The sequence below is a fragment of the Pituophis catenifer genome, unplaced genomic scaffold (assembly GCF_029215685.1).
Source record: "Pituophis catenifer annectens isolate HBS135680 unplaced genomic scaffold, rPitCat1.0.hap2 SCAF_1, whole genome shotgun sequence".
In the NCBI taxonomy this organism is placed as follows: domain Eukaryota; kingdom Metazoa; phylum Chordata; class Lepidosauria; order Squamata; family Colubridae; genus Pituophis; species Pituophis catenifer.
The window spans coordinates 177,648,357-177,662,874 of record NW_027256881.1 but is presented as its reverse complement, the minus strand read 5'-3'; the positions used below and the strand labels follow the sequence as shown (position 1 = coordinate 177,662,874).

The following is a 14,518-nucleotide window of genomic DNA, read 5'->3' as shown; positions in this document are numbered from 1 at the left end:
AAATAATTCTCACAAATTCTGTGTTATGAAGCAGATCTACTTTGCCTTTAAAAGGACACAAAATACCCACTTAGGCTTGAAACAGAATGTACATTATGACTGTTTTTGACTGGCATTCAATCCATTTGATAGTTTCCTCTTTTCCAACTTTGTCTAGTATCTGGATTTGCTCAACCTACACATATTTTAAACTCAGATTCTTAAATCCTCACCTCTCCACATTATGTACCTGAATGCAGTAATTCAGTTCAGACACCAACAAAGAGTTACATAAATGATATGTATTAAAAAATTCTCTTCCCAGCCCCCACCCTCCCCAATAAGTAACAAAAGTTTGAGAAATTATTTTGAAAACAGTAATTCCCAGTGAAGAATTTTCTCAATGAATAAAAAGACGGTTCATTATGATAGAACAATGAGGCAATATTGTTTTTTTCCTGCAGAGGCATCAAAATATGTACCTCCTCCTCCATGACACCAGTGGTATCAAATGCACAGTGATGGAAGCATGGTGATTGTAGGGAAGTGGTTTACAGAAAATGCAAACCTTTACAATTTTAAATTAAAAATAAGATTAAAAGGAAAAGGCAATACATTACAATCATCAGGATCCCACACTTAAGAAGAGGCACCTTCCCTATCTGATATAGGGCACCATTTAATAAACGGATCTCTTTTTGCTAAAAGATAATTTCAAATGGCTTTTGAGTATTATAAATATTTTTCTTTCATTTATGACATATAACTGCAAAGTGCAGCTTAAGTATACCAGAGGGGACAGCAGTTTGCGAAATGTCAAAACTGAACCAAAATTCATATAATGGTCTACACTCTATTTCACATTCATGAATGCAGAGTGGAATGAGAAAATATAATATATATATATATATATATATATATTGCATACATATCTATATCTATATCTATTTACTTATGCCCTGAAATAGTGTGTTATGTACATACACAACCATATACAGAAATATTTAGCCCTACAAATACCAATTCTTGAATTGTTCATGGATATTGAGGATATTATACTTTCCTGTCAGGGAAACAAATTGATTTCATCATTTATTATTATTGTTAAAATGGGGACATTTTGGATTCTGAAGACCAAACAACATACTGAGCTTAACTTTCAACAGAGTTTCTATATTACTGAAGTATCTAATTCTGCTAAGATTCCTAGGCTCAAAATTAACTCAGATCTGAAAGAATAGGGATTATGAGAGAACACACACCAAATATTTCTTCATGTAGCAAGATAACTAGCAGTGCTCTAAAAGTTTTCATTCCTCAAATCTCCTCCCCTATCTATGGAAAATTAACCTATTTCAGCAATCAGATGACACCCTCATTATGTAGCTGATTGTGTGCACTGAAGTCAACCAAGTGCAGGCTTGCCTTTGGGTCATGTAAGCAAACCTTTGGCTGAGTACAGATCCATTCTTCTATGAAAAATGGATCTTTTTCAAAACAATTTTAATAGCAATTAAACTCCATGAAATATCAACTTTTCAGATTTTCTGAGAATCAGAAGTTTGGGAATTTTAAGAACTAGGAATGTAAAGATAAAACACAGATGTCACATGTGGAAATGAACATGATAAAAAACAAATCAAGAGTTTCTGTTTTAGTATAATAAACAAGAAAGGAATTCAGAGTAAGTAACTGTCCACCAAATAATCTGTTTAAAGAAGCTAGGGATGACCATCAAGGAATGGTTAGCTCTGACTGTAGGAGCTCTGCTCCAGCCAAGAAAGGTTTGAACAAACTCTTGCAAATTATTAAGTAACAAAAAAGAGGTCCATTCTGACAAAATAATAAAAGAAAATTACTGTAGTTAAAAGTCCTCAAGTGAGAGAAAATGGGCCAAAATCATACTGTAGAAGACTTTTTTTACTAGAAACAAAAGCCAACATGCTAGAGGAATCTATGTTAACAAAAAAATATAACAAATAGCAAACTAAATCATCGAAACCTCTCAGATGTAATGACAATTTTACCTTCTCACACATATTTTTTCCCCCAAACATGTACTCAATTAATATATTTTGTATGTCTGCCCTAGATGTATACTTAGCATATGGATACAAATAAGCACATATTTTTAGATGGAAAAACTCACATTGTTACGTGTTGTACAAAGGGCAATTCCACATTCAGCAAAGTGCTGCCACGTCTGATATATCTCTCTCTGTACACATATACACATAAGTCTATTCTTTTCCATAAATAAATTTACTGTGGTACTTCCCATTTTCATTACTAATAGGAAGCAAAGACTATTAGCAACCCACAATTTCCCCTTCACACTGCATGCATATGTACAAAGAATGATTTCCCTAAAACATACTTGGGAAAAAAACAGTGAGGAAAATCAGCCAATTCTCTCTGTGTGTATAATATAAAAGTTGATTTATAAAATCTATTTTGAAATGCAAGCTTTTCTTCAAAAACAGTATGATGGAGATATGTGCAACAAAATAAATTAGGGTGGAAAGGTTTAATGTAAATGACATGGTTTTTATAGCAACACAACACAACACAACACACAGCATTGAAGGCAGAGCTCCTTTGAATTTGGGTATTGCCGTTCATATATCATCCACATGAGAAAGGAAATGAAACAAAAATATTTGGGATTGGTCTCTTATCTACTCTGAAAGACTGGCGCAGATGCCCTGCTAACCAAAATAAGCAACACTTGAAAATGCACTGCTTCTCCCAACAACTTTTCCACATTGCAGAGCAAGAAACCCTCTCCAAATTCCTTTGTACTGCCATCCCAATTAGAGGAATCCCCAAAGAAGTAATCGATTGTGGTTGTGAGGTTTACAATCTCCAAATGGAGGTTGGGGACCAAAGAAGTTTGTAACTAGTAGGTCCTGCAGGCAAGAGGTTATGGTGGAGACAGTGATTTGGCTTGACCCACTCTTGAACTTTTAATAACACAAAGGAATGCTTAGCTTCTTTCAGAGTTTTTCTGCTGTGTTCATCTCCCTTCACTTTCTGTTACTACCCTGACTCTTGAGAAGTAAAAACCTTAGACATTTGGTAAAAGCAAATTGCCAACAATAAATTTTGTAAATATGATTTTTAATGTTTTCTGAGGGGTTGCAGACTGAAATGTCTATTCTCCTTCTTCTTTCCTCACAGCTGTCCTTGTCGGGAAGGGAAGGGGTTTGTGCAATGCTATAATTTCACTTGATGCTCTAACTCAGCTGCTACCTGTGGTTATAAGGCTAATGAAAAGTGTCCTTAAATCAGAACCTGAATTGAGGCTTAAAATAAGTTCAGATTTTATTCAGGAGGAAAATCTAGATAAGCTGTAGTTGTGGTCAATATTGGTGCTTAGTCAAAATAAAGGGGGGGGAGGTAGGTAATATTCTAAAGGAAGGAGAGTCAGAATTAAAATTGCACTGAGCCAAGTGAGAACAGAGCCATTCCTTTCAAAATACAAAGTGAACAGTAGCTAAAATAATTATCAGAGTGGCCATCTTTGGGAGTAAAAAGCTGTATTATTTCTATATAAAAGCCACCAAACAAGATTTTCAAGCACCCGATCCCCTTCACAAGTACAGTATATTGATGTGAAAAGCTAATATGAAGATAAGAAGCCACATTGCATATGTAAAGTAACAAACTAAGTATATTGTTCCAAAATCAGAGGCAGAAAATATTAAAACTGTTCTAAATTTTGCGAAGCTGATTCCCACATTCAGTGTTCCTATCATATGTAGAATACCATAAACTCTCCTTAATCAGGATCCCATTAATGTATTATCTGTTTATTTATATTAAAAGGCTATCTTGGAAATACAGCATTTTCTGTCATTTTAACAGGGCTCAGTACAATTGGATTCTGAAAACAGAAAATAAACGAGAAAACATGACAGTAGAGTTAGCCTTGAAACAAGCCAGAAACCCCATATGCTTATTTGCACAATGGAGAGCATAAAATGAACTTCAACCTAGCAATCGTATTTCCACAATACCCTCTATCATCTCCATTAGTGACCATTTTTTTCCTAGAAACAACATAAAATTGGTGACTCCCATACTATAGAAACCTTCATATATCATATGTACAATTCCCTCAATAGGTATTTATACATATGGTTGTGTGTGTTCTGTGTATGTTGTATCATAAATGCACACAAGATATATGGGTTCTATTTATAAGTCACAATGGGGATTCCTTTGAGATGAAGATAAAAAGAAAGACATTCTCAGACAAGACACTGTGGGTTCTTGAACTGATGTGTTTCCATTTGAACATCCAACCTGCAGAGCAAACTGGAATGTATTTCACGATTTTAAGCTGCAAAACGTCTGATTTTTTTTTTACACTGTAACTAAAACAACTTATCATTAGAGTTACAGAGATTATTGCAGAAAAAATCAGAGTGCCAAAGGGACAAGAAGAAGAATGTTTGGCAATACAAGATAACACTTTCACTTCATGTTTTATATTTTTATTTCTATATTTATACCTGTAAGATAGCACAGAATAATTGTACACCTTGTCACAGCAAACATCCAGTGTAAAAAGATGTTTCATTGGAGGGGCGGGGGATGTAGTTTTTTTAATGCATATAATTTTATAGCTAAAACACCTTTGTAGCATAATTCATTACAGTCAATAACTTTTAGTATAAATAATTTATGAGGTGATGTTAAAGCATAAATTAATATACCTTTTACTTTTTAAAAAAAACAACAACCCAAAACCTGCACTAGATATTCTGAATCCCCTTGTCATGACAAAGAGGAAAAGCTTAAGCTGAGCACAGCAGAGGAAAAGATTGTGTATGTTGGACTTCAGCACCATTTCTAGAGAATGATGCACATGCGCACACGCGCACACATACACGCTAACACACAGAGAAACACACACCTCTCTTTATGAGCTGCAAAAATAAACATGGCTTTTTCCTTCTAGTGCTCATACTTGGATGATATTCTGTATTTCTGCAAAATTTACTTGCTTAAAAATACTTTACCTTCTCTTATTTCTGTATGGAGTCCCTGAGACATGCCCCAAACTGGTTAGTAATCAGCATCACCATTCACAGAAACTGGTCCACAATCAACTCCATTCTCTCAAGAGAAACAGATATTTCAGTAGACAACCTAATTGTCCACTTCTTCAAGCTAGATGCATTCCCTGGTTTCTTTCTTTTTGCAAGTCAAGGGTTGTTTCAAGATAACTCAGCCCAGTCTATGGCACAAAGCAGTTGTGCACTTTTCTGGCAAGACAGATTTGGGAATATTACCATCCTATACATTTAATAATGGACACTGGTCCTAGAAGGTAAAGACACACATTAGTTGTTCAAGTTCAACATACAAATCCAGTTCATATGTTTAGAGTGTGAAAAGGTGTATATACATATCGGCTTGCACATTTAATGAGTTACGAGTATAACAGAATTATTTTTTTCATTCTTTTTTTTTTTTTTAAGCCCTGAGTGTTTTTCTCTCTCACACACACACACATTTCAGGTCAAACTGGATACTACATATGGGGTCCATAAATCTCAGATTCCCTACAGTTGGGGGAAAAAATCTTTCTACCTGCTGCCCTCCAGTGGCAATTCTGAGGAGGCTACAATACTTTCTTTTGCTTTTCTAGAAATCCTATCACTTGGAGACAACTTGAAAGCTAAGTGGCACACAACCAGAACAGCAGCGGGAAGAAAGAAGGGAAGAAAGGCACCATTTATACAGATCAATTTGCCACAGAAATAAATTAAGATGTTTTTTAGTCACAAGCCTTGTTTTAGCTTTTTCCAACATCGATGTACAAAAACTGTATGATTTGTTTATCAGATAAGAACTGATTGTTAAGGAGAAAAACATTTTAGAATTTTCTCATGAGCATCATAATTCAGAGAAAGCATTACTTTCAAGCTATTTTCTTAACATGCCAAAAAAAAAAAAAAAAAAGGCAAACTTGGTCCCTTCTCTTCAAGGGCCATTTCTACTTGTCAGGGAAATGCCATTTAAAGAATAGTACTCTGTCATATTATCTGCCTTGACCACACATGAAATATATTCTGATTATGACACATATCATATAACTGGATGCTAGTTCAGGCCCCTTAACAGAAAAACAAAAGGAATTCACGAAAACATGAAATGTACAAAATAAAACAAAACCTGTGAATGAAACTTCCCAAGAAGTTTCAATTGGGAACTGCAGTCTACAGTGCAACATGAAAAAATTATATTTGGTTGAAATACATTTGAAGACTTTGACTGTCCTGAACTGTAGGGTTTTTTTGGCTGGAGGGAAGGGAGTTTCAAAAGGCAATAAACAACAGCAAGGATTAAGAATAACAAACAGTGATAAGGAGAAACAAAAGCTGTTGCTGAATCCATTGTTATCAACAATGATAATTTCTTCAGGAATCAGAAACCCTAGTTTGAATTTCTGTTTTTAATTTACACTAAGACAGCCTTGCTTATAACCTGCCCAAATATTCAGACTTCTCCCCTTATTGGGTTTAATCTTCCCATTAGACCATGGCTGATCATGGGTGGGGTGAGGTGGAGTGGGGTGGGGGAGATAAGCCTCCTCCCTTGTTCCCACCTCCCACTTGCAGGTTCCCAAGACACCTTGGGAAACTTCCTTTTCCCCTTTGGGTCTATTGTACTTTTATTTATTTATTTTAACTCTGCTTAATAGAAGCAGGTTCACCATCAACAAGTAACCTTTGTTGCGGAAGAAGTTGTGGATATTCAAAAATGGAAACAAAACGGACTGGATTCATCCTTGCCCATAAACTAGAAAATAATAGAAACACAAACCTTGTGTGTGTGAGGAAAGGTGGGATCATTCATTTCTAACATAATAGGTAATACAATTGACCCAGCACAGCCCCTCGGTTATATTCAGAACAGTGACATCAGGGTCCCAGAACAGTGTTAGTTAGCTTTGTTTATTAAAGGCAGTGAGGATGGTAAGGAAAGACTTCAATGGGCCAATTTCCACTGACCACATTATGGCCTTGGATGCTGCTCTCCCTTGACTTTGAAAAGCAGCTTTTCAGAAGATGATGTGGGAGGAAAGGTGTGCTGGATACCCCCTTCATTGGATCCTGGCAATCTTGCTACATTTTCAGATATGGGGAAGAAGGCAACCAACCGGCATTGATCAGCATTTTATCATACCCCCAAATAAGAGGAAATAATTTCAGTTCTTCAGATTTTGTGAAAAGTAGGTAAGAAGGGGAAATAAACTTTGTTCACAAAAAGACAAGGCTTGGAGGGGAGAGATTGCATTCTGACAACTGTGCCTTATGTCCCAATGCACTATGCACTAACATAAGGAAGAGGTAAGGGGGTTTACTTCAGCTCCTTCATAGGACTTAAAAGATTTACATTACAAATATATTTTTATCACACTTAGATGTTTATTATACAAGTCAATTTCAATGCAGGGAAAGAGGGAAGAGTTCACAAAGTTCAAAGCACAAATGTGTTTTCAGCTACGTACTTTTTTTTTCAAGGGCAAACTCCTAACTCCCTGATCTTTTCAGAATAATAAGCAGCACAGCTTTTTTTTTGTTGTTGTTGTTGAAGAAGGCAATAATTCTAATTATCAACAGGCAATTCCTGGAAAACTCTTTCCTCAAAAAGTTTGAGAGCAAAAGGACCTGTGTCAGATTTTGCACATGAGCACCAGTGAAAGTGGATTCCAAATCTGTTGTAGGAAATAGCTGATTCACTCTCAAAGAAAAATCAGAGCTTCTGTTCCTAATCTAAAACCAACATACTAAAGTGTGCTTTCTTTTCAATTTTTTAAAAATATATTATAAAATTAGATGCAATTATGTACAGTTTAAACCTTCGGCCAGAACATATAACAAAAGCTGTTCTTAAGAATGGCATGCCATGTTTCCATGTCCCCCCAATGAAGGTGGGAGGAAACTCCAGATAGAAAGGATTAATTTCCACTGAAAAGAATCTGACTTCATAACGAGTAAAATGCATAATCTAATTTCATGTTTTGAAGAACCAAAATCACAAATAAAAAGTGTTGATGGGGGTGGGGTAGAAGTAGGTATAATGATGAATGTGACTGATAAATAACATTTTATGGAGAAGGCAGCTTTACGCTGATAAACTTCTAACAGTTGGATAGTTGCATGTCTTCAGCATTAAGAGCATGAAACACACAAACAGAATTACCTGACCTTAAAAACAATCCAACATTAGTGGAAAGCAATGATAAAAAGCAAAAGAATGCCTTGTGTAATTTTTTTTAAAAAAAACTTTAGCAGTGTAGAATGTTGGTTCTTTCCCATGCCTGATTTCCCAAAATATACCTACTTGTTTCTAAAATATTATGAAGTACATTAAAGGTCCTCTACTGCTGTAGAAAAATTTTAAGGGAATTTAAATATCCACCATTTCTAATTTATATAGATTTGATGGAAACAAAACAAAACAGAACAAAACAGATCCTGAATATTTGAGTTGGATTATGAAAAGATTGGGGGAAATTATGATGATGTAATACTAGAAAAGTACAATTTTCCTTCTATTTAATAGACTCGAACGAATGAATGAATGAATGAATGAATGAATGAATGAATATATATATATATATATATATATATATATATATATATATATATATATATATATATATATATATATATATATATATATATATTCAATCTTATTAGGAACAGTCACTAGTTTGAGGAGCTTCTTCAAGACAAGAAAGAAAAGAATTGCCATTTATCCATCTATATACTTACACACACAAACACACCTCTAAACTCACAGAAGAGGTCAAGAGCCCACTTGTTAAGATGACAGAATTAACAACTGGATTATGGTCTTGGCTTAATTCTATAGTGCCCAGTTATCAAATTAAAAAGGCTGACTTTCAATCCACCCACACTTTCAAAAATAAAGCAACTTCCTTCTCTTCCCTAGATGCCAATGGGACTGAAAGTCCAATCTGAACCTTAGGAACTTGCATTTGTTTTATTTGAGGTATCATCTCATTTCTGATTCTAAGGTCAATTACATACATCTTCATCTTTCTTTGACTAAAATCAATTGCATCCAGTATCTGTGCTGTATTCCCTAACTGAGTATTAACTGGATAAGTACAGCAACCTGCCAGAAATAAATGAGCACCAATACATAAACAGCACATAGGATAATTAGAGCAGAGCTTAACAGGAAAACCCTGGTCTGTACTGAATCAGGACATTTGCCTCTCTTTTTTGTTTTAAATTTAAAAAAAAAGTCTTTAAAAAGAAGGGGGTGACAAAAACCAGGAAGAGAAAAGTTGGTGGTGGATGCAATGATGGTTACATAAAGTACCCAAGCTGCCTGTCATTCACAGGCAGACAAACTCAGCTGGAGGTGGTGAAGGGAGCTGATGCATTATTGGTACTTGTAGCTGTGGCACCTGTTACTGCAAAGCCAGTTGGAGGAGCTATGGAACTGTGGCTGGGTTGCAGGTCCTTGGGAATGCCACTGTGGGAGCTTAGTTGGTGGCCAAAGGCTGCACTGAACTGTGGGAGCTGCTGCTTAGGAGAAGTGGAGGCCATGAGCTCAGAAGATGCAGCACCCATGCCACTGAAACTGGTCTGTGGTAACCCCGGAAGCACGCTGGAGCTGTTGGGGGTCACGGTGGCGAAGGCAGGCTGGGTGGTCTCTGAGTGCGATGTAGTAGGCGGTGTAGACAGGGAAGTGGAAAGGAGGTGTCCATCTGCACCAAGCAGGTTACTAAATGGAGAAGGGTCACCAAGGTTTACAGGGAGACTCCCCCAGTGAGTTCTGGGATTCACCACCCCACTAAGTGGCACCTCCAGTTGCGATGGGAGCAGATGCTGTGCTATGATGGGCATCTCAGTAGAGAAAGTAGCTGCCAAATTATCGCTAGAATAAGAGGTGGAACTGGGGGACCTTATATGGTCACTGTAAGGTGATGGCACATGCTCACTGTCATAATGGCTTCCATGGGGTGAGGAGTGTGAATGGTCACTGCTGTATTGCTGTCGTGAGGTGATTAGGTCATCTGCCTTGCTTAGCAGCTGGGCAGGGTGTGGCCTCTGGGAGGCATGGCTGCCATCGTGAAGTCCTTGAAACTGTCCCGGGAAGGCTCTCTCCCCAAGCGTACTCTGGCTTATCAGAGTAGCCGAAGTAAGGCCAACGTTGGCTGGGGCAGAGAATTGCCCCTGAATCTGCCCTGCCAGGGGCGTAGATGGGTTGGATAAGGTAGCAGAACGGAGCAAGTTCTCATCAAGATCCAGGCTAGAGAAATTGTCATCATGTACTATGCGCCCATTCAGCAGCTCACCTAGATCTGCATTGACTTCTCGGCTCAAAGATTGAATTCCTGAAGTTTCAGCACCTGGGGAAAACACCCCTATTCCTCTGTCCGATAGTTCCTGAACTGGTACACCGTCTGTTTGAGTGAGCACACCAATAGTACTCAGGCACTCAAGAGAAGTTACGGCCTGCAAGGCCCGTTCCAGTTCCTCTGCCTCTTCAGTGGTAGGGAGGAGGTCTCCATTTTTACCTTCATCAAAACAAAACAAAACAAAACAAAACAAATACAAAATTAGCCTCTCTCTTACATATACCTTGAAACAAGCTGTTAAGATATTTAATGTAGCAGAGATGTCAACCAATTATAGCAGGCAACTCCAAAATCTGTGGTTTGCAAAAGAAGAACCTCCATGATTTACCGAATGAAAATATTCTTTTTGTGTAAATAGGAAGCCAATCCAGATCACAGCGTTGGTAGACAATTTTTTTCCCCAATTCTCCAGTGTATAGCTGAGAGAGAGTGACTGTCCCAAAGCCACCCAGTTGATTTCCATGCCTAGGGGAAGACTAGAACCTGGGTCTTCCAGAGCCTTAACCAGAATATCATACTGTCTTTCACTGTTAACAATAAGGATAGTTAATTTTCAGGATGCAGTATACACAAAACAGTTTTGCCAGATCTACTTAGACTAACATTTTGACATATAAAAGGATAAAAGAGAAAAAACACTTGATTCTCAGTTATTTCAAAAACCATGCAATATCTATACTAATCTCTGATTTACTTATACTATTTATTATCTTTCACTTTTTTCAATAATTATGCATGCAGCTAATATTAAATAAAAATGTATGAAGTCCTTGAATAAAAATTAAGTAAGACAGCAGAACAAAATATATGTAACATTACATTCAATGACATTTTAAAAGAAAATCCAGATTCCAATGTGACACTAAAGTAATAGTTAAGTGAAAATTGTGATGTTGGTGCAAACCTCCTTGGGGAAGTAAGCCATGATTGAAAAAGCCTTTTCACCTACTGGTGCTTGTCACCTTTCTGAAATGGGGGAGATAAAAAGAAGAACTTGGAGAAAGTTCTTATTACCATGGAAAGTACACAGGAGGGGGAAATGTGCTTCAAGGAAGACAGTTTTCTGTAATAGCAAACTTGTAAGATTCACAGAGGACGGTTGCAATTAATTTTTATTCAAAGCTGCATTTTGTTTGTAAGCCTTTTTTAAAACTTAGCCTTCTTTACATTCATAAACTTCAACATTCTTTTGTAAATAACAAAATCAGGAACTGAATCTCAAACCTGGAAACAAATGTAAAAATAAAAAGCCGCATAACATTAATATTGTCAAAATCCCTTTACATATAGTACCTTATTAAAATTCTACATTTTAAAATGGGAAGAAAATATAATATGGTTTTGTGAGGCAGAAAAGACCAGTGTAGTAAAATCGCATCACTTCAAAGCTGATTTCTTTCAGGTAGGGAACAAAACATGTATCTGACATGCAACTTTAGAACAAACCTTGAACCATTTACTTATTCCAATCCCATCTTTCAGCAGTTTCTCCAATATATTTGATTTTGAAATCATGCAACTAGTTCCAAAATGTCAGGTCACCCTTTTATCTTACAACTCAGCTTTGGGTGGCACCTACTGTTAACACTGAAAGTTATGTAAAAACAAAAGAAGATACCTTCAAAGAAATCAAAATCTTGCAAGTCATCAGGCAGTCGTGGTAGGACGTCAGAGAAGTCCTCCTGATTCAATTCCAGGTCATGTGGAATGTCTGTGATTTCATTGGCAATATCATCTGGCAGCTCATCTGTACTCAGCTCAGGTGTGGAGGGACTCCTAAGATACAGGGAAGGTAGTCAAATGGTTTGGTGGAGAACCAGATCCAGTGCTGATCACCCTGCTATGGTGAAACAGTCTATTTCTCTTTTCAAATGTTTTAAACAGTTCCCCCAATACAGTTTAAATCCATGAAGAAAAAAAAGGAACTTATATGGCTACACCAGAATCCTACCATTAGAAATTGCTTTTGACAGGTAAAAAGCCATATCTCTCTTCTTTTTCCCAATAGCGTGCACACTGGGCTGACATCAGAGCTGAAAGCCTGCTAAACTAAAGATTGACACAAAAAAGACCACTGCCTACATTTGTGTCAGAGATTGTAACACTGTCAGCCATTCATATCATTAGACAAGAGGAATTTAAATATAGCCTTAAGAAGCAGCTAGAAATATAGTACGTCTTTAAAAAACAGGGACATGGGACACACCTAACACTCATACCATTTGCAGCATGGGTCCAAATAGCTTTCTTTGATAGACATGGGACCTCTAGTGATCATGTACTGGGATTCTAACTCAGCACATTGTCAGGAGAAGAGAAATTAATACCACTTTTTAAATATCAGCTCCATTCCTGAGATGTAATGCAGTTTGAAGTGCTAGTAGGCAGTATTATTTTAACATCTCCAAGTTAAATGAGGAGGAGAAATCCATAGGAACTGATGAAAAAATAATTATCGTTGAATTTAAGACTATAAGATAAATAGTAGTTTCTATCCAGAAGAAATGTAGAGCATCAAAAATCTCTAGAACAATTGCTTTCAGGACTAGTACATGTCAGTGAACATACTTATTGATTTTGTAACATTTAGGAGTTTGTTATATTATATAGGTTGCAATATTACATCTCAATAAACTGAAGCACTATCAATGTTATTAAGAACCCATAATCAATAACCACATAAACATATGAATGTGTCTTGCTCATATATAATAGCTGCATAACTACAGTTCTGCCTTTTCTAGTACAGAGGATCCTCATTTAACAACTGCAATACGAACCAGCAACTCCAGGACTAAGGGGCACGATCATTAAGTACAATGTCACATGTCTATGCCAACTTAAGACATCAGTTCTATCTGCAGTTGTTAAGCAAACCACCGTGAGTCATTAAGTGTGATGTCATATGACTCTAAGTTGCAACTTCCTGTCAGCTTCCTTATTGACATAGCTTATCAGAAGCCAACTGCGAAGATTGCAAATGGAAACTGTTGTAAATGCGAGCCAGCTGCCAAGTGCCCGAATTGCAATCATGAGACTACAGGCAGGATGCAATGGATGCAGTTTCAAGAACCACTCATAAATCCCATTTTTCAGTACTGTCAAACGATCACTAAACAAGTGGTCAGTAAGTGAGGCCTATCTGTATTCTTAAACAAATAATGTACAGTAAATAAATGTTCTGTATATTTTTTCAGAGCTGGGCACTGACCGTATATGAGCTATCTCCATTGGCAGTGAGATGCTGGTGGGCATAATAAGGTTTCCTTGGGGTACAGCAGGAGGAATTGGCTTTTGGGGGCGCCGTGGCCCTCGTCTTCTCTTTTTCTTGTGTTTTTTGGTAAGCGCCGGGGGCTTTGTTTTTTTCCTGGGTTTCTTCTGCTGCTGGTGTTGAACTTTACGACAGCTGTCTCCTCTCAAGAAGTTATCCTTTCAGAGTGGGAAAGAAGACATTAACAAATATTTTTCTTTTTTCTTTTCCTTGAGATTCCAAGACTATAGTTACATCACAAAATTCAGACAGACTATCTGACAATGTGAAAAACAGCCATGAACCTCATTTTCACCAATAGCAAGGGCAAGAGAACTAACAATACTTAGAGGCCAAAATATTTCCGAATGTAATCATAACAGCATAAATGTTAATTTAAAATAAGTTCTGCAGGTATTTGAAGGCTAGAAAAATAATGATTTTGAAATCATTAGAATGACTCAGAGAGGCTAAAGTTGCAAATAATCAAATTATTTTTCTGTCAAGTGGATTAGTCAGTTTAGCATATCACACTGTTATCGGAATGGTCCTGCTTATCAGAACAAATGGAAAATACCATAAATATGCTATGTAATAGGATGCATAACATTTTTTATCTGAATGTCGATTTTTAATTCAAAATGTCCCATTCAAGTTAAAAACAGTTGTAGCAGGCAGTTTCAATCATTTGGGAAATGTTTCTGGCCCCAAACACAGTATTTCAAACTCATCACCATTTTTAATTCAAAGTTATCAAAACAGACTAGGAAATAACCATTTTGAACTCAGAACAATTTATACATCACTACTTCGTAACAGTTAATGAGAAATAACTTTAGGATAATATTCAGAATTTATCCCAAAGGTGCTTT

At 36.7% G+C, this 14,518-nt stretch overlaps 1 protein-coding gene across 1 annotated transcript in view; it reads right to left on the bottom strand.

The window, feature by feature from the left end:
* Positions 1 to 8,725: 8,725 nt before the first annotated feature.
* INO80D (INO80 complex subunit D) overlaps positions 8,726 to 14,518 on the bottom strand; it is a 36,597-nt gene continuing 30,804 nt past the window's right edge. The window contains exons 9-11 of the mRNA XM_070956799.1: positions 13,608 to 13,825; positions 12,015 to 12,172; positions 8,726 to 10,555 (exon numbers count right to left, since the gene is read on the bottom strand). Of these exons, the coding sequence (XP_070812900.1) occupies positions 9,384 to 10,555; positions 12,015 to 12,172; positions 13,608 to 13,825 (1,548 nt within the window). The 3' untranslated portion in view covers positions 8,726 to 9,383. The remainder of the gene's footprint in view (positions 10,556 to 12,014; positions 12,173 to 13,607; positions 13,826 to 14,518) is intronic.